Genomic DNA, 20,702 nt, shown 5'->3' on the forward strand with positions numbered 1-20,702 from the left:
CCCTCCCTTCCTCCCTCCTTCCCTCCCTTTCATTCTCTCTAAAAAAACAATCAATGGAGCCGAGACCGGTTTGGCTCAGTGGATAGAGCGTCGGCCTGCGGACTGAAAGGTCCCAGGTTCGATTCCGGTCAAGGGCATGTACCTGGGTTGCGGGCACATCTCCAGTCGGAGATGTGCAGGAGGCAGCTGATTGATGTTTCTCTCTCATCGATGTTTCTGACTCTCTATCTCTCTCCCTTCCTCTCTGTAAAAAATCAATAAAATATATTTAAAAAAAAAAAAAAAAAAAAAAAAAAACAATCAATGGAAAAAATATTCTCAGGTGAGGATTAAAAAAAACACACAAAAAAACCCACTAGTGACATTACCAACTGTTACTTACACTTCTAAGTATACTTCTTTCCCCATGACTGTAGGAATACGGCTTTAGAAAAGGGCACAAATTTTGGCTTTGTCTCTCATCAGCTGTGTAACTTAGGCAAGCTATTCATCTCCTTATGAAGTCTTGAATTTCTCGTATATAAAATGGAAATTTTTAATATACTTCTGGGTTGTGAGAATTAAATTCAATAACATGTTAAATTTATTTATTTATTTATTCAATTAGCAATAATCGTGCCTCAGATAAACCTCATTGACTATGATACTGCCACTGTGCAAAGCTAACATGTTAAATTTAAAGCATGTTACAATAACAAAATAAAGGCCAAAATGAATATCTAGTAGCCATTTACTCATTACTTCAAAAATATTTATTAAATGCCTATTATGTACCAAGCAAGCATTGGTCTAGGCTGGATACAGCAGTGAACAAATAAGGATAATTTTACCAGTCAGTGTGATTCAGTGGTTGAATGTTGACCTATGAACCAGGAGGTCACGGTTTGATTCCTGGTCAGAGCACATGCCCGGGCTGCAGGCTCCATCCCCAGTAGGGGGCATGCAGAAGGCAGCCCATAGATTATTCTCTCTCATCACTGATGTTTCTATCTTTCTCTCTCCCTCTCCCTTCCTCTCTCTGAAGTCAACAACAACAACAACAAAATATATATATTTAAAGCACAAAGGATAGTTTCTATCATCATGAGATTTATACTATGATAAACTATTAATATTATTTATGCCCTGGCTGGTTTCTCAGTGGTTAGAGCGTCAACCCGAGCACCTAAGGGTCACGGATTCGATTCCCAGTCAAGGGCATATACCTGGGATGGGGGTTTGCTCCCCACCCCCTATAGGGCCCATGTGGGAGGCAACCAGTCTATGTGTCTCTCTCTCACATCAATGTTTCTCTCTCTCTCTCTCCCCATCCTTTCCACTCTCTGAAAAGCAATGAAAAAAAATATCCTCAGGTGAGGATTAACACACAAAAACAAAACAAAAACTATTGTTTATAATTCACAATGTAAGGACAAGAGAGCAACTAACTAGATTTTATGAGGCATTACAGTGACCGTATTAAAGAGCATACCCAAACCAGTTAATCACACATTTGAAATACACCTGCCTATATATAACCTAATATATCAAGAAAGCACTAGAAATGAAGAAAATGACAGAATTTATTTCTTTGGGTTTTTAAACTTATTTTTTTCCAGCTTTCTTGAGATATAATTGACATATAAAATTGTGTGAGTTTAATGTGCACAGGTGAAGGACAGAAATTTACTTACGAAAGGTATACGCATATAATCAGTACCTGGGAAACCAGAGTTGGCACAACTGCTCTCTACAACCGAGGGTTCTCTTTATGGAAGAAGCCAGTCTTACCACTTGAAAATGACAGATGTGGGAAGAAAATCTGAGTTGTTCTTATTAAAAGGATGTAAGTATTACCTTTTAAGCATTTGAGAGTTTCTGTGCTACACACATCCACCCGCATAGTTGACAGCTGTTTTTCCTTCAATTCTATCTGATCTTCTGAGCGCTTGTATAGCAACAGCTCTTCAATGAGGGCCTGAGACTGAACACAGAGCAGAGTCAAATTTCATTCACAAGATCACTGATTTATTTATCTTTCCCCATTAAAACCTAATAAAACCCTTCACATTTCCTCATAATCAGGGATATCAATATCAATTCTCATGTCAAAATATTATTTTAGTCTTATACTTTAAAAGATCCTTTTCCTGCCCTGGCTGGGTGGGTGAGTTGGTTGGAGCCTTGTCCCATACACCAAAAGGTTTGTGGGTTTGATTCCCAGTCAGGGTACATACATAAGTTGCAGGTTCGATCCTGGGCCAGGACATGTACGGGAAGCAACCGATCGATGTTTCTCTCTCTTTTTCCCTTCTTCTCTCTCTAAAATCAATCAAAACATATCCTTAGGTAAGGATTAAAAAAAAAAGAGGCCATTTTCCTTAGTTATTCAAAGCTAATTTATAGATATAAGGTTAAGAATGAAACAAAGGTCCACTTTAAATCTTTAAATTTTAATTAGATAAACATAGCCTTATTAGTCTAACTGTACACAAATTCTAATTTAGTAGAGCTTCAAAGAAAGGTGAACCCCTTGTTGGGGGATTCAGTATAGAACTAAACCTGTAACAGATTTTCTGTAAAGTTGTTTTTTCCATTAGGGCAGTGGTTCTCAACCTTCCTAATGCCGCGACCCTTTAATACAGTTCCTCATGTTGTGGTGACCACCAACCATAAAATTATTTTCGTTACTACTTCATAACTGTCATTTTGCTACTGTTATGAATCATAATGTAAATATCTGATATGCAGGATGTATTTTCATTGTTACAAATTGAACATAATTAAAGCATAGTGATTAATCACAAAAACAATTATGTAATTATATATGTGTTGTTGTTTTTTGTTTGTTTGTTTTTTAAATATATTTTATTGATTTTTTACAGAGAGAAAGGGAGAGGGATAGAGAGTTAGAAACATCGATGAGAGAGAAACATCGACCAGCTGCCTCCTGCACACTCCTACTGGGGATGTGCCCGCAACCAACGTACATGCCCTTGACCGGAATCGAACCCGGGACCTTTCAGTCCGCAGGCCGACGCTCTATCCACTGAGCCAAACCGGTTTCGGCTATATATGTGTTTTCCGATGGTCTTAGGCGACCCCTGTGAAAGAGTCATTCGATCCCCAAAGGGGTCGCGACCCACAGGTTGAGAACCGCTGCATTAGGCAAACAGATAAAACTTCAAGTAATCTGATCCCAATCTGGATTCCCTTAGAACTTAAAGTATAATTGATGTACAAATTGAATAAAAATAAATCTTACTGGACTACACAGGAAGCTGTAACACAAAAAGGGTAAATAATGCTTTGGCCATGTTCAACATATTCTGTAACTTACTCGAAATTCGGCAACTATCTTAGATTTGAGAGCAGCTTTTGGATTCGTGGATGCTGTTGGAATGAAACAAAACATCATTAAGAATACAGACAGAAAATACTGACTAATATTCAGAAAAATTTTAGCTCTCATAGTTAAGGGTGTACTTTTGAACATATGTCAAGCATGCACATTTAAATCATAGTATCTAGAATAGTGGAATATGAAATTTAAACATTCCCAAGCATGGTCAATATAAAAACATATGACTGACCGACTTACCTCCAATAGGCCCTTTAAGTCATAAAGTCCTAGAATTACTGATCTGGAGATCCTGAGATACATGAAGTACCTTTTTCCCTAGTCTGACTGAGTGTAAGAGGATCTCAATACTTCAAAGTAAGAGTGTTAAGGAGCAGGACATCCAGTTAATCCTGAGCACCGGCTGAAGAAAAGTATTTACAAACATCAACTCTATTCCTATGTGTTTAGCTTTGGATTTCTTTTTCTGGTGACTCAGTTCATAGCAAAAACAGGCAAAGTAAGTTCTAAGTACGTTACCACTGTGGTGGAACTTTGGCTGAAATGATGACTCCTGTTGTTCCTAAGCATGCAACTTACGCCCAAAAGGAAGAGAGAGGACTCCCTTAATCATGACGGATATCAAATGCTTGCTGGAGCAAAACCATCCCACGTGTCTTGATTCACCTCCCAATTCTCACTGTCTTTTACCTTGTTCCCTCCACACCTTCAGGTCTTTCTCAATATTCCTGTTTGGCCCACAGCAGCCTATTACATGCAGTATTCCACTCCCTTGATCTCATGCTGGGTAAACATGATAAACATAGCAGGAGCTCCTGTTAGAGAATGAGCTTCTGGCCTGATCTGAGGCCCATGTCTAATCTGGTAGAGTGTATCCCCAAATCTGAAGGATTTCATGGCTCCCACAGAAATGCTTCTTAATGCCTAGTCTCCTCTTCAGCTCTGTTGTTTAATGCCAGCTGCCTCTAACTTCATATATCTTTGAACCTGAGAGTTAGCCTGGGCACTATCAAGTATTTATTTTCTTCTTTCAATCCCCCAACTACTCTTGAATCTTCACTCATTTAAACCCTCTTCCTGCATTTTCTTTGTTTAAAAGTAGTTTTTGTTTTGTTTTGTTTTTAAGAAGTAACTCCATGATGGCTTGTTTAGTGTAAGTCACTGGGAGCCTCCCAGGCCTGGAAAACACAGGTTTGCCCATAGTTTATGCGAGGTATGATGTCAAATGGTCTACATTTTCTTCTGCTCCAAAAAGAGGAGTTAATTTTATATTAGTTGAGATTTTATTCCTTACTTTGTGATTTCTTCCACTGCTTATTCGGTTGTTTGTTCAGATTTTCTTTCAGCTGCTTCTGAGTTTTGAAAGTAGAACCTGGAAAACATTTCAGTTTTTGCAATCTGGCATTATGGGAAGCTGTTCTGTCTGTCCACTTGAGTGTCAAAGTTGTAGCACGAAAAAAGGCAATCCGAGACTGTGTGTTGTTTCTTTCTTTCCTTTTCTTTCATTTTTATTAAAAAATAAATAAAACACCTACCAGATCTCTAAGAAGCTGTCAAATAAACATGACTTCTACTGTCAATGAAATGACTGATTTTGAGAATAGGACAGGAAGCTTAAAAATACCAGTTAACACATTCCAATGAAGAATTTAACAGCTTCTTAGAAGTTGCTATTTGTAAAGTAAATTTCTAGTCAATAATGGTCATGATTTAAGATATTACCAGCTTCTATTCCATGACTTAATTACATGTATCTAATACATAGGAACTAAATAACTTTTTAAAAAATATGTATGCCACTTACTGTAAATCTAAACCAAAATAGAGACTAAAGAATGCCAATATATGCTTAATATCAAATACTTAGTGAAAACTGAAATCCGGTCCAAAAATTATCCAACAGTAAGAGGACAGGGCAGTAATTATTAAGCACAAAAAGTGAACTTTAGTTTAAACACTTGATGTAAAGCAAATGGAATAATTAGATGACCATCATCACTTAATATGCTTGACTTTCTTTAGTCAATAAAAACAAAATCCAACCCTCCCCAAACCAATTCTACTTAAATTTTAATTCGGATTTTTATAAGTATTTAATTTTAAACAAACAAGGTCAGATCCAAAACTTTCTATTTCATTATTAAGCAACAGAACCAAATCTACAAAATATATACAATTTTAAAGTCTGAACAATGACTCAAATTTCCTTCTAGGAGAGAAAAGACACTTACTCAAAGCTTCTCTTAATGCCATAATCATTTCTTCTGGGTAAACATTTCTGTCCTCCCAGATTTTAAAGATTCGTTCTACAGATTTAGAGACAGATGGATCCCTGAGGAGAAAGAAAAAGTGAGATAGATAAAAATGTTAATATATCTCAAACTATAGACCTAAAAATAAAGTTATCAACAAAATTATTTTCCAAATGTCTTTTGATGTTTATTTTAAAACTTTTTTCTAGGACTAAAATCTTAAGCACTCTTATTCAGTTCTATGAATGACACAGATGAGGCTATGGACAACACACTGAACTTATTGATGGATATGAAGTTGAGAGGGCCACTCAGGGAATGCATTGACACAACTAGCCTCCCAAAAGATAGACTGACTCTAATAAGATATAATCTAATAATAAAGAATCTGGTCTAAAAAATCAATTGTATGAGTACACAATAAGACAAGGCTTAGCAATACTTTAAAAAACTCAGAAATTAGGCCTGGGCAGTGTGTATTGTGGTTAGAGCTTGGCCCGTGGACCAGAGAGAGGGTCACAGGTTCATCCTCGGCCATGGTTGAGACTCTTGCCAAACAATCAATGTGTCTCTTCCATGTCAATCTATCTTTCTCTCCCCACCCTATCCACTCTCTCTAAAAATCAATGGGAAAAATATCAAGTGAAGCTTAAAAAATAATAATAATTAAAAATTCAGAAATTAGAGTGGAGATAAATTTTAGCTCTAAAAACTTGCTACACCGTATCTCCTAAAATAATGACCATTTTATAACTTATCTTTTTTATTTGCTTATAACAAATATCTTCCCTAGTGTGTCACTTGTCTTTAATTTTATGGCTTATTCTATAACACAGAAGTTTAATTTTGATGTAAGTAAATTCATAAATACATTTATTTATTGTTCTTTGTGTCTTAAGAGCTTTTTAACTCCCTTTGTCATAAAATTTTTCATATTTTCTTCTAACATTTTAAAGTTTTAATACCCCAAGATTTAAGTTTGCAATATATACTATCTGGGTTGTTTTCCAAATTTTATTTAAATAAGTTTGCAATATATATCTGGGCTGTTTCCAAATTTTCATTACCACAAATACTATTGCTATAAAAATTCTCTTCCATCAATTTGCTGTACATATGCAAAAGTTTCTCAGGGCTTTTAAAAGACTAGGTAGGGGCCGAAACCGGTTTGGCTCAGTGGATAGAGCGTCGGCCTGCGGACTGAAGGGTCCCAGGTTCGATTCCGGTCAAGGGCATGTACCTGGGTTGCGGGCACATCTCCAGTAGGAGATGTGCAGGAGGCAGCTGGTCGGTGTTTCTCTCTCATCGATGTTTCTAACTCTCTATCTCTCTCCCTTCCTCTCTGTGGAAAATCAATAAAATATATTAAAAAATAAAAAATAAAAAAAATAAAAGACTAGGTAGGGGTGGAATCCCAAGATCACAGGGTGTACATAACAAACTTTTTATTTTTTATCTTTATTTTTTTAAAGGTATGAGCATTTTAAATATACATATATATATATTTTTTAAATATATTTTATTGATTTTTTACAGAGAGGAAGGGAGAGGGATAGAGAATTTGAAACATCGATGAGAGAGAAACATCATTCAGCTGCCTCCTGCACACCCTCTACTGGGGATGTGCCCACAACCGAGGTACATGCCCTTAACCAGAATCAAACCTGGGACCCTTCAGTCCACAGGCTGATGCTCTATCCACTGAGCCAAACCGGTTAGGGCTTAAAAAATATTTTCATTGATTTCAGAGAAGAAGGGAGAGGGAGAGAGAGATAGAAACATCAATGAGAGAGAATCATTGATCGGCTGCCTCCTGCATGCCCCACACTGGGGATCGAGCCCGCAACCTGGGCATGTGCCCTTGACCAGAATTGAACCTGGGACCCTTCAGTCCGCAGGCCAATGCTCTATTCACTGAGCCAAAGCGGCCAGGGCTGTAACAAACTTTTCAAAAGAAGTTTGTTTTATACCCACCAACCCTCAAACCAACAGTATATGAGAGTTCCCATTGTGCCACAATCTTGCTAATTTTGTTATTGGTGAACTTTAAAATGTATATGTGCCAGATAATAATTTATTGCCTCTCTGCTCTAAGCCACCCTTCTTGGTGCTACTGGAGCCAGAATGAACCCTTGGCTCTTTGTTAGACTCAGCCAATAGAGGGCCCTAGAGTGACACTGAGAGGCTGCAATTGGCTGTAGGGATTCTTTTGGTGTTCTATTCTGCTCTTAAGTGGATCAGCAAGCATACAGGCATCTTGGTGGGGGGTTGCTCTTGCAGTTCAGTGATGAGTGCTCTCCACCTGTTTCTTAGCCAGTACAGTGGCAAGTAGCATGTGCAGGTAGCAATTCCCTCTTTCCGCAGGTTTGAGTCTCAGCTGGGAGAAGAGGGGGCTCCTCATTTACTTTTCCCGCAGGTCCAGAAGTAGTCCCACCGTACCTTAGAGTTCTTTTATTCTTTTCTAGTAGTTAGTAGCTACCTTTTACCTACTTAACAATTCTTTTTTAATCCTCACCCAAGGATGTTTTTATTGTTGTTTTTTTTTTTTTAATTTATCTTTACTGTTGAAAGTATTACAGATGTCCCCTTTTTCCCGGGCTGTGGGCTCAATCCCCAGAAAGGGGCATGCAGGAGGCAGCCAACCAATGATTCTCTCTCATCACTGATGTTTCAATTTCTCTCTCCCGATCCCTTCCTCTCTGAGATCAATAAAAAATATATACATTTTATTATTTTATATATATATTTTTTTTATTGATTTTTTTACAGCGAGAAAGGGAGAGGGATGGAGAATTAGAAACATCGATGAAAGAGAAACATCAATCAGCTGCCTCCTGCACACTCCCTACTGGGTATGTGCCCGCAACCAAGGTACATGCCCTTGACCGGAATCGAACCTGGGACCCTTGAGTCCACAGGCCGACGCTCTATCCATTGAGCCAAACCGGTTAGGGCAAAAAATATATACATTTTAAAGTAATTAATAGGTATTTAAACAATTTCTGTTTTAATTTCTAGTATAGTAAGTGCCAGGTAAACTTTTTTTTTTTTTCGCCTTTTTCTTCCTATTTTGTAATTCTTTATGATCCCATTGTTGATTGCACTGCAATATTTTCTCCCACTCTGTGGCTTGTTTTACACTCCCTGACCTCCAAGACAACCTTTTAAATCCATTTTTCTTTTCTTTTTTCTTCTTCACATAAAGAACTTCTCCACACACCACATTTATTTTTTCAGTTATCAAGTCACTACATGTCGGTCAGGTACCATTTTATCCCTAAAACTTTGCTGGCATAAAAATATGACAGTTAACCCATGTTCAATCTATAAAATGTTTATAGAGCACAGCACATTAAGCTTATGTGGTAATTAAACCACATAAAAATAGGACAAGACCTCCATCCTACTTGTTCAGAATCAGGTGTTCACAGGCCCTATTCGGTGACTGTACAACAGCTCCAAAAGGCAGCAGAGGCAACAGTTACTTCAGAGGACACTGAACACTATGATCAGGAAGCACATCATGATGTTATCCCAATGTCATGTACCACCCTACCCTTTCTCTAAGGTGGTCTCATGATTCTAGCATGCCAGTTCCCGCTAATACAAAATGAAGACGACACAACATTTCCTCTGTGGCGATAGTCTAACTCCTACTATGTATATATTGTGATTTTGAACACAACTTGTCCTAAAAACCTGTCACAATCATCACAGTTTTTCAGGTTAGGTGTCCAATAATCTTGCATTTGACTATTACTTCTTTTGGCGTACAACCAGCACCAAAGCCAAGCTGGACATGCAATAACTTGGAAAAATACTTTGTCTATAATAAAATTGGGAGGATAAGCTGATAAGAGTTGTTTTCACTCTTAGGAATACTGAAGCATTCTATCCTTAGTTCTCCTTGAGGTGTCCCCTGGAGAGTCGGTCAGGATCATCCAAACCACTGCGTGCCTGAAGTACGATAACGGGAAACGGACATGCAACACAAACTGGACCCTTCAAAAAGTACTCCATCAGGACATACTGTGAAATTCTTCTAAATCTCTAGAAACTTCATCAAGTTTTCTTTTTTATTTATTTAATTTTTTAATCCTCACCAAGGGTACTTTTTCCATTGATTTTTTTTTTTTTTTTTTTAAGAGAGAGTGGGAGAGGGAAAAACAAAAAGAAATATCAATGTGAGAGAAGCACATCGATTGGTTACCTCCTGCACAAGCCCTGACCAGGGCCCAGACAGAAGAGGAGCCTGCAACCAAGGTATGTGCCCTTGACCAGAATCGAACCCGGGACCCTTTGGTCCACAGGCCGACGCTCTGTCCACTGAGCCAAACCAGCTAAGGGCATAATGTTTTCAATGTACCTTTCATAGGATTCTGGATCAAACATACTGAATGAACATTCCAACATAGACACTAGTTTTGGAAAAACCCTAAGTCCTGGACTAGAAGTCTGGTCGCACTATTTTGGAACCTCATCATTCTGAGTCTGAAGCATTGTGAATGTGAAAAGTGCAGCCAGGAACCCATAAAAGACTCAGTAGACAAAGAGCAAGATCAAACCCCAGCTCTTGGCAGTGCACCCCAGCAACACTCTATTGGTCAGGTTATCAATGAAGAGCTTCTACTCAGCCGGGCTCATCATCGAAGCAGCAACTAACATTTATTAAGTGTTTATTATATGCCAGTCACTGTTCTAAGCTCTTTATATGTACTATTAACTCAGTTCCCTCATTCTGTGGGGTAGGTACTATTTATTACTGGCTCCATTATACAGATAAGAAAACTGAGGCTAATTTAAATTGCTTAAAGTTATAGAGCTGGAAGGTGGCAAAACCAGGATTCAAACCCATGTACCTTGGTTACAGAGCCTATGGCCTTAAACCATTATATATCTGGACATCAATGTGTATGTAGCCTAAAGTGAATGAAAAGTATATCAGAAACTGAGAAACTAAGTTAGAAGGATGACATAATAATACAAATATATTAAATAGAGATAATGGGAAATTAAAAGGCAGAGAGAAGAGGAGGAAGAAACAACAGAAGAATCAGTCCCTAGTAAGTGACTAAGAAATAAAGAGATAAGAATCTAATATTACTAAGGGACCGTTATAAGATAAAAAAAAAAACACCACACCTATAAATTAAGTTTAGAAAGACTATGTACTAGAGTAAAAATAATAGAGGACTAAGAGTCAGAAAAATCTCAGTTTCAGTCTCGGCTCTTTCACTAAATTGTCATTTTACTTTGGGCAATTTCTTAACTGTTCTGAGTTTCAGTGTTCTCATTTTGTAAAAAGGAAAAACAAAATTTAATCTGCTTACCTGAAAAGTTGGTTACTGTGAGTTTCAAATAACATTGTATAACAATTTCAATATATAATATACTTTCACACAAATTATAGGAGTAGGGCTTTATACAAATATAAGGTATATTATTGTTTTAGACATTTTGAACTGAATATCATCAGGTAGCAATGAAGCAGTAATTCCCAGAAAGTAATCAAATACACAGTAAAAAATCTAGGGATACAGATATAGTAGTTATTAGTACATGAGTTAACAGTTAATCCATGAGTAGATAAGTCTCCGAGAGAAAGTGTGTAAATACAGCAGAAAGGCAAGTCTGACAGTTTAGCAAGAAGGTGAGAAAACTGCCAAAATTCAAACTCCAAAAGGTTTCAAGACTTTCTTCACTAACTAACAACTAGCCATGAGGTCATCAGAATCTCTGAAGTTGGGTTTATTTCAGAGTACCAACCTCATCATTTCCCAAAAATCTGTCATGGTCTATTTTCCCAATAAAGGTCATATATCCATCAAAGTAAAAACAAACAAACAAAACACATTAAGCTCTGATGATAATAATCAGCATAAATGCACTTTTCAGTTCAATTGAAGAGAATTTAAAAGCAAAAATGACTGCCTTTTCTGAAAACCTGGGATAGAAACAGGCATTAGGAAAGTTCTGATATAATACAAACAAACCTTCAGTTATAGGGATTCTTCTACAACCTATATAACATGTGTATAAAACTTATTGGTAAAAAAATAAAATAAAAAACTTATTGAAGTGGAAGAATAATCCCTAGTTTTCCAAGTGATAACTCAACTATGACATTCATAAAGACACTTTCCCTGTGCTTCAAATTGATATTTCAACTATTCTGTTCTCACAATGATATATACATGCAGATGAATTGGCATTTTTGCCCCTTAGCTAGGATCTCTAGGATACAAATAGCAAATAAATATCATCAGGTTACCTTCATTTATGCCCCCCCCCCCCCTCTCTCACACACACACACACACACATTTTTAGAAAGAGAGAAAGACAGAGGAGAGAGAGAAACATCAATTGGTTGCCTCCTATAGTACCGCTAACCTGGGATCAAACCTGCACCTGGGTATGTGCCCAACTGGAATTGAACCCGCAACCTTCCAGTGTATGGGACAACACTCCAACCAACTGAGTCACACCAGCTAGGGCTCACATGAATATTTTCATTACAATAATAACTAGCACATCCAGGTTCTCAACCTATGAAATTTCAAACCAGTGAGGGAAGGATAAACTGAACTATAATAGCCAAAACCGGTTTGGCTCAGTGGATAGAGCGTCGGCCTGTGGACTGAAAGGTCCCAGGTTCGATTCCGGTCAAGGGCATGTACCTGGGTTGCGGGCACATCCCCAGTGGGGAGTGTGCAGGAGGCAGCTGATCGATGTTTCTCTCTCGTCGATGTTTCTAACTCTCTATCTCTCTCCCTTCCTCTCTGTAGAAAATCAATAAAATATATTAAAAAAAAAACTGAACTATAATAAAAAGGAACTGGAATAATTAGATTATTATTTGGAAAGAAAAAGTCCCCTAACCCATCCAAAAGAACTAATTTTCCCTCTGGCCATCTCCCTTAACATATGACAGTGAGTTCACCCCATAACAACTTTTAATCAAGTGAAATCAAGTAACTCCTTAAAGGTTCTAAAAGAATAAAATAATGCCTATTACAGAGGTCTCTAATAGGTTGTGTATGGCTCAAATTTAGTCATCAGATGTGTTTTATTTGGCAAACAATATTTTTTTTAACGTGATTTAGTTTTACACATTTAAAAAATGGAAGACTTCATATAAAAATCCACATTTTGACTTAGTTTAAAGAGTAAAAAAAAGTCTTTGCAAGGTCTGGCAGTGTTTTTAACACTGGGCTCATATTTCTTTATTGCCATGGGCTAAGGGCAGAATAGCTGTTGTCCCTTTTTGATGGATATTCCTCACATTCAACTCACTTCACTCATCTATGTTACCTGCCCGGAACTTAAATTTTTTTAATTGGTTACTGCTAACATATACAGTATAGGAAAGGTACTGCTTTTTTATGTTGAACTTGAATCTGGCTATTTAACTGAACTCTCTTATTAGTTGATTCTATGTAGGCCACAGGTTGGTAAACTACAAACTTGAGCCAAATCTGGCCTGCTGCCTATTTCTGTAAATAAAGTTTTATTGGAACAAAGCCATCCCACTTATGTATTGTCTATGGCTGCTTTCATGCAAGAATGGCAAAGTTTAATACTTGGGACAGAGATCCTATGGCCTGCAAATCCTAAAACGCTTACTACCTGACCCTTTACAGAAAAAGGTTGCCCACCCCTGATGTGGGTAATCATATGATATGCAAATAAAGACAATTCTGTCTCTTCTAAATGCATTCTTCTTATTTATTTAGAAATGGATGGGATATCCAATAAAATAGGGAATAGTATAATAGAAGGCACCCATCTTGGAATGCTTTTATTATTTTACCATTAAGTCTGATATTTACTAGACGTTTCTAAAGATACCCTTCATTGAGTTAAGAACATTTTCAGAGCTTAAAATTTTAATTTAAAGGACTGTACTTTATTTTGAGATTATGTCCTTCCCATCTTTTACTGTGAAATAGTAATAGAAATACAAAGTAGTTGTTTTAAAAAATATCTTCACATTGTAAAATAAAAGCTGACAACCATGAATTAGGTCATGAAATCTTTTTTTTTTTTTTTAAATATACTTTATTGATTCTTTACAGAGAGGAAGGGAGAGAGATAGAGAGCTAGAAACATCAATGAGAGAGAAACATCGATCAGCTGCCTCCTGCACATCTCCCACTGGGGATGTGCCCGCAACCCAGGTACATGCCCTTGGAGGTCATGAAATCTTAAGTCTAGGGAAGACTAGGTTAAATTTTAAAAAGACTACAGTGACATTTACAGCAGAAGCGCTAAGTGGGGATCACCTGGCATACTGCTTTTCTTACTTAAAATTACTGGGTTTATATATGTAAAGAGGCAGCACATACTAGTGGGTAAGTGGCAAAGAACATGGGCTTTGGAGTCTAGACAGGCTTGGGTGGGAATTCTACAGGACACTCCCCCTCCACCCAGGGAGCTGTGAGAACTTAGGCCAGTTATTTAATCTCTCTAAGCCAGTTTCCTCCTCCTTAAAATGGAATAGTAGTAGTAGCTACTTTATAAAGTTGTTCTCAGGATTAAATGACTTAAAGCACACATAGCACTTTGTAAAATATCTGGTCAATTTCAAGTGTTCAATAAATGTTAGGTGCAATTGTTATTTTATGTATTCCTGACATGTGTATAAATCTTTATCACTTAGTACAGTGGTCGGCAAACTGAGGCTCGCAAGCCACATGCGGCTCTTTGGCCCCTTGAGTGTGGCTCTTCCACAAAATACCACGTGTGGGCGCGCACGTACAGTGCGATGGAAACTTCGTGGCCCATGCGCAGAAGTCGGTATTTTCTGGAAGAGCCACACTCAAGGGGCCAAAAAGCCGCATGTGGCTTGCAAGCCACAGTTTGCCGACCACTGACTTAGTACATTCAGGCAGGGCCATATTTTGACCTTTTGTAATACCAAAGGAGGTATCTCAAGTTAATAATCCAAAGGAAGGAACAAGGATCATTTAGCTATGATGGGGTTAATACTAACAAATGGGTCAGTAGTATATTATATTAATATATTTATACAAATACATTAAGCTAATAAATATATAATTTGAGGAAATATTTAGCTATTTTGATTGTTCCATATGATTATTTTCCTTCCAATTGTGTGTGTGTCTCTCTCTTGTACCAAACAACTTACAAATATGGATAAAACACAAGAAAAACAATTAGTACAGGGCAAAAATAAGATCAGATATGTGTTCAAGCATTTTGGAAAATGCTGGATATAATTTTGCTAAGAATGAAATAAATCGGTGGTCGACCAAGATGGCGGCGTAGGTAAACACCGGAGACCGCTGCCGCAAACAACCATTTCAAAAATACAACTAAAAGACTGAACGGACATCACCCAGAACCACAGGAAGGCTGGCTGAAGAGAGACTCTACAACTAGAAGGAAAGAGAACAGCAAATCGAGGCTCAGAGGCGGCGCAGTGTGGAAAATACAAAGGTTTGCAGCGGCTGCCGGGGTTCTGAGAAGCAGAGCCTCTGGGAACGGGACTGAGCGTGGCCATAACTGCTCCCTCCGCCCGCCCTGTTGAGCCCGCCCCGCCCAAAGCCTGCGCACAGCCATTTGCGGATCGCCTCAGGCAAAGGCTGGATTAGCGCCTCCCCAGAAGACAGACGTTTTCCCGCACAGCTGATTCCTATAGCCAGTCGGCCTGAGGGTCAAATCCCTCTAGTGTTAACTACAACAATTAAGGCTTGGCTAGAACAAGACTGCGCACAGAGACCACAAGGGGGTGCACCAAGAAAGCATAAAAGATGCGGAGACAAAAAAACATGACAGAAATGGAGGATATGGAGCTAAGAATCGCAATTTTGAGGGCTTGCCATAAATTTGTGCAGAACCTCACGAAAACTAATGAGACCCTCGATGCTACGATAAAGAAATTAGAAAGTAAGCATACACGGACTGAAATAAAGAATATTATACCCAATAGCAGACCAGAGGAGTACAATAATCAAACCAAAGATTCGACAAAAAACACCCAATTGGAAAAGCAAAATGAAAAAAGAATCCGAAAGTGTGAAGATAGTGTAAGGAGCCTCTGGGACAGCTTTAAGCGGTCTAATATCAGAGTCATTGGAGTGCCAGAAGATGAGAGACAGCAAGATATTGAAAACCTATTTCAAGAAATAATGGCAGAAAACTTCCCCCACCTGGTGAAAGAAATGGACTTACAGGTCCAAGAAGCGCAGAGAACCCCAAACAAAAGGAATCCAAAGAGGACCACACCAAGACACATCATCATTAAAATGCCAAGAGCAAAAGACAAAGAGAAAATCTTAAAAGCAGCAAGAGAAAGAGGCTCAATTACCTACAAGGGAATACCCATACGACTGTCAGCTGATTTCTCAACAGAAACTTTGCAGGCCAGAAGGGAATGGCAAGAAATATTCAAAGTGCTGAATACCAAGAACCTACAACCAAGATTACTTTATCCAGCAAAGCTATCATTCAGAATTGAAGGTCAGATAAAGAGCTTCACAGATAAGGAAAAGCTAAAGGAGTTCATCACCGCCAAACCAGTATTATATGAAATGCTGAAAGGTATCCTTTAAGAAGAGGAAGAAGAAGAAAAAGGTAAAGATACAAATTATGAACAACAAACATGCATCTATCAACAAATGAATCTAAGAATCAAGTGAATAAATAACCTGATGTACAGAATGAACTGGTGATTATAATAGAATCAGGGACATAGAAAGGGAATAGACTGACTATTCTTGGGGGAAAAAGGGGTGTGGGAGATGCGGGAAGTGACTGGACAAAAATCATGCACCTATGGATGAACACAGTGGGTGGGGAGTGAGGGTGGAGGGTGGGGTGGGAGCTGGAAGGAGGGGAGTTATGGGGGGAAAAAAGAGGAACAAATGTAATAATCTGAACAATAAAGATTTAATTTAAAAAAAAAAATAAATAAATAAAGGTGGGGTGATTCCCTAATGACAAAAAAAAAAAAAAAAAAAAAAAAAGAATGAAATAAATCAATATGGAGTTGGGAATAAATATCTCCATTCCCCTTTAATTACACAGATTTTGTGAAGGGAACAAAATTTCAATAAACTCTAAAAAAAGTAGGTAAATGTGTGAAAACCCCCACAAAAACAGAAGAAGCGGTTGGAAAGAAGTAGCCAGAGAGTATGACCAGGAGATACATATGGCAAGGTAGGCCAGAAGAGGCGGACTGTAAATAACAAACTTTCAAAAAGGGAACAAAGTTTTTGAAAGAAAAAAATGCGTACATTAGCAGGAAGGTTACAATGAATAACTTGGACAAAATATTCTTCGATCCTTAAGCATGTACAACTATTACAGTTCTTAGTAATGGGTAAAAATGGAATCTAAAATTCTACATTTTCTAAGCTTAGATCCCAAAGACCAGTAAGAATTTACTTACTTCACTAGAGCAGCTGCTTCAGGAAGTACATCAGCAAATGATTCACGGAATATGATTGCGTTTTTCCTTTTACAGTTCTGGATGACATCATTGGCAAGGTAAAAGAGATTCAAACGGTGGGGATAGGCAGCTAGAGATGATAAAAGATATAAATAAAACAAAATCAGTCAATTTATACTTAGTTCAATTTATTCCACATACAGTGTTCTCAAACTGCTATTGGATGGATGAACAGACAAATGAACTAATATGATCAACTTACTGAACCTAGTGTCTAAAAACCTTGACTGCTTCAGGTTAAGTTTTTGTTTAAGGTACTCCTTGAATAGATTTCTACTTCACTTTATAGATGCTTGCCACTAAAAAACTCATTAACTCTGGAGAAGCTAAAATTAAAAAACAAAAACAAAAAAACTGCACTCCCAAACATTTAAAAAGATAAAAAAAAAATTGAGTAGCCCTGACAGGTTTGGCTTGGTGGATAGAGCATCGGCCTGCAGACTCAATGGTCCCAGGTTCGATTCCGGTCAAGGGCATGTACCTTGGTTGAGGGGAACATCCCCAGTGGGGAGTGTGCAGGAGGCAGCTGATGGATGTTTCTCTCTCATCGATGTTTCTAACTCTCTATCGCTTTCACTTCCTCTCTGTAAAAAATCAATAAAATATATTTTTTTAAAAATTGAGTAGAAGCAGCTCAACTTGTTGCAAAAACACCAGGCTTACTGGAAAGAGCGTGGGCTTTTCTAGAATCCAATCAGAATGTGACCTCAGGCAAATTCCTTATAATTGTAGATAGACTCCTTTCATCAACCAGTCCAGATCCACTCAGATACATGTAAGTCCTTCCATCTACTGGAAAAGAGGTTCTGCTGCTACTTGCATCACCAAGCAAAGGTCCTGGGAAATGAATAATTTGATCCCATAAAACACACCTGAGTCAACCTTTTTCAAAGGCCCATGATTAGGCCCAATGAACTTACTATCTGGAACCTTGAGCAATGTCACCCCAAATTTCATTGTTATCCTGGACAATTTTAATATCCACATGGATGATCCATCGTATTTTCTAGTCCCCCAATTTCTTGATCTCTAATTCAGTATCCTCCCGGAACCACTCTTTTGTTCTTCACTTTCATCAGAATCTCAGTTCTTTATTTTCTCTACAGCCTCTTCCAGTATTCAAATTCTTTCTCCATCAATTCCAGAGTTTCTGATCCATTATTAAAATAACTCTTTTATCAAAACCTTCATCATCGTTCCCCCACCTGCCTCAAATTTAGCCTTTCTAGCACACGCACTCAACAAAATCTTAAATCTGGATCAATCTAATTGAATGCCTTCACTACAACTTTATTTCCACTCCTGTGTTCTGTTGAAGAAAAATCCTATCACCAGGAAGATTGAAACCATATAAATTCAATCTCCTTCAGCTGGGCCCTCAATGTTACTGTCCTTCCACATGTCTTTAATCAGTATTTTCTCTCATTTACTGTAAGAGCTATTTCAAATTTCTACTACTCTTGTCAATCCCTCTATGTTACCACATTCCTTTCTCACTCTCAGGAGATAAGCTTACATGCTATTTCACAGAGAAAGCATAAATCATTAGATGGAAATTATGTTCTCTCAAAAAAATGTATCCACATTTAAACCCATCCAGATCAACTTATCTTGAGTCAGGTAAGGTCTTTCAGAATCAGGAATCTGAAAGAGCTTTATGTACTCGCTGTCTTCACTTTAACTTCTATTAACTCCATAATTACAGAATGACAACTTCACAGGTTGTTATGAGAATTAAATAAATCAATGTATATGGACAGGTGGCTTGGTTGGTTGGAGCTTCGGTCCATACACCAAAAGGCTGAGGATTTGATCCCCAATCAGGTGCATTCGGGAGGCAACCAATCGATGTTTCTCTCTCGAATTGATGTTTCTCTCTCCCCTTCCTTGCTCTCTGAAATCAACAAAAACATTTTAAAACAAATAAAACAATGTATATAAAGCATTAAGGAGAGTGCTTAGCACACAGAAAATGGCTACCAGCATAATCATTCACTTCCATGCCTTTAACTACTACCACCTATGTATCCATGACTCCCATATCCATACTTTTGAAGGCTGGATTTTCCTTTATCAATCAATGCTAAGTCTCAGAGGCACCCTGAGCTTGATTTTTCAATATTTTACTAACATTAATCTTCCTCCTCTTCCATCTGTTACTGCTCCTGTATTTAGCCAGAATTTTAGCAATTTTTTGACTCCTCCTCCTCCCTACCCTTCAGCCCCCATTTGTTAAATCTCCAAGTCTAGTCAATTTTGTCTCCAATAATATCAAATTTATCCCTCTTCTCCTTCTCTATCTACTACAGCTCTTTGTTGGGTTCATCACCTTTGAACTGGACTACTACTTCAATAGCCTCCCAACTGGTGATCTTGTTTCTAGATTTGGGCACCCCAAATTTATTCTCTACATTGTTGCTAAATTCATCTTCTAATATGCGAAACTCTCCAGTTATTTCTGATATCAAATCTGCCAATGATTTCCAATTTCTTACTGGAAAATGCCCAAATACCTTAGACTCCATTTATGATCTGGATCTTACATTCTGTTCTAGTCTCATCTCCTCCCCTTCAAAATCAAATTTTATCTTTAATGAATTACAATTCCCAGAAATCTCTGTCTCTCAGAACTTTTCTTTTCTATGATAATCCACTCTGAATAATCTTTAGTGTTTCCACTCATCCACAGGGAAACATCCAAAATTTTAAATTTAATCCATGTCAGATTCTGACCCTCCATCTCATTTCTACTTCTGCCCAAAACAAATCATCCCCAACAACGTTACTGCCACTTTTCCCCAATGTAAACCCTCCACTTTAGCCAGAGCACTAAGAAATTCAGAAGGAATGAGAAAAGTTGGTTGAGGTAATCTGGGAAGATGCCTATGGGTTTTCGAGATGGCCCATCCTGAATATTTTTCAAACCCTCTTATACCAAAGTTCTTGCTTACCTGTTTAGCCTCAACTTTAGCCTCTCTCTCCCTTAAAGCTCCAGTTTGGTGAACAAAACTTTGTTCTCATCTCCAAGCCTCACCCTCTTCCCTCATCTTGACACCCATTTCAATAGGATAATTCCTTCACTTTCTTCAAGTCTTAGCTGACATCTCACATCTTCGATGAAGCTTCCCCTAACTCCACAAGACGATGCCTTTAGTGAACTCTGAACTTACCCAGTCAACACTTACCACACTATAGTGTATTGGTTTGCACTCTCCATTAGAGTATAAACTCCCTGAAGGCTAGGATTCTGTCTTGTTTACTGCCATGTCCTCAACGACTAATTCAGTGTCTGATAGGTGCTCAATTAGTATTAAATGTTTAATGAAGAAGTTAAATTTTCATAGGCAGGAAAGAAGGGGAAGAGCACTCCAGTGAGAACAAGTCTTGAGCAAAGGTGCTGAATAGGCCTGTGCAATGATTGTCTATTGTTTTGGAGGAGGGAGAAATTTAGGGTAGAATTTTAAATTTATTTAACAAAAACTTATGTATCCCTTTCTGTGTGCTAGGCACTATTCTAAAGATGATACAAATTTTAACTGATGTCCCTACAACAACCCTAGTACTATTATTAGCTCCATTTAAGAGATATAATTAAATAAATTGTCCCTATTCACAGCTAGTAAGTGGTAACGCTGGG

At 37.9% G+C, this 20,702-nt stretch overlaps 1 protein-coding gene and 1 pseudogene across 7 annotated transcripts in view; both read right to left on the bottom strand.

The window, feature by feature from the left end:
- Window positions 1–20,702, bottom strand: part of RPRD2 (regulation of nuclear pre-mRNA domain containing 2) — a 68,068-nt gene that overhangs the window by 28,385 nt on the left and 18,981 nt on the right. For 4 of the 7 annotated variants that reach the window (XM_070397185.1, XM_070397183.1, XM_070397188.1 and 1 more), the window contains exons 2-6: window positions 17,006–17,135; window positions 5,572–5,672; window positions 4,635–4,712; window positions 3,320–3,372; window positions 1,837–1,963 (exon numbers count right to left, since the gene is read on the bottom strand). In XM_070397185.1, coding sequence (XP_070253286.1) covers window positions 1,837–1,963; window positions 3,320–3,372; window positions 4,635–4,712; window positions 5,572–5,672; window positions 17,006–17,135 — 489 coding nt within the window. The remainder of the gene's footprint in view (window positions 1–1,836; window positions 1,964–3,319; window positions 3,373–4,634; window positions 4,713–5,571; window positions 5,673–17,005; window positions 17,136–20,702) is intronic. The other 3 variants (XM_070397184.1, XM_070397189.1, XM_070397187.1) reach the window with 1 other exon arrangement.
- On the bottom strand, window positions 545–664 carry LOC138996528 (U4 spliceosomal RNA; annotated as a pseudogene).

The sequence above is a fragment of the Myotis yumanensis genome, unplaced genomic scaffold, assembly GCF_028538775.1.
Source record: "Myotis yumanensis isolate MYYU_CA2020_CCGP unplaced genomic scaffold, mMyoYum1.0.hap1 SCAF_17, whole genome shotgun sequence".
Taxonomy (NCBI): domain Eukaryota; kingdom Metazoa; phylum Chordata; class Mammalia; order Chiroptera; family Vespertilionidae; genus Myotis; species Myotis yumanensis.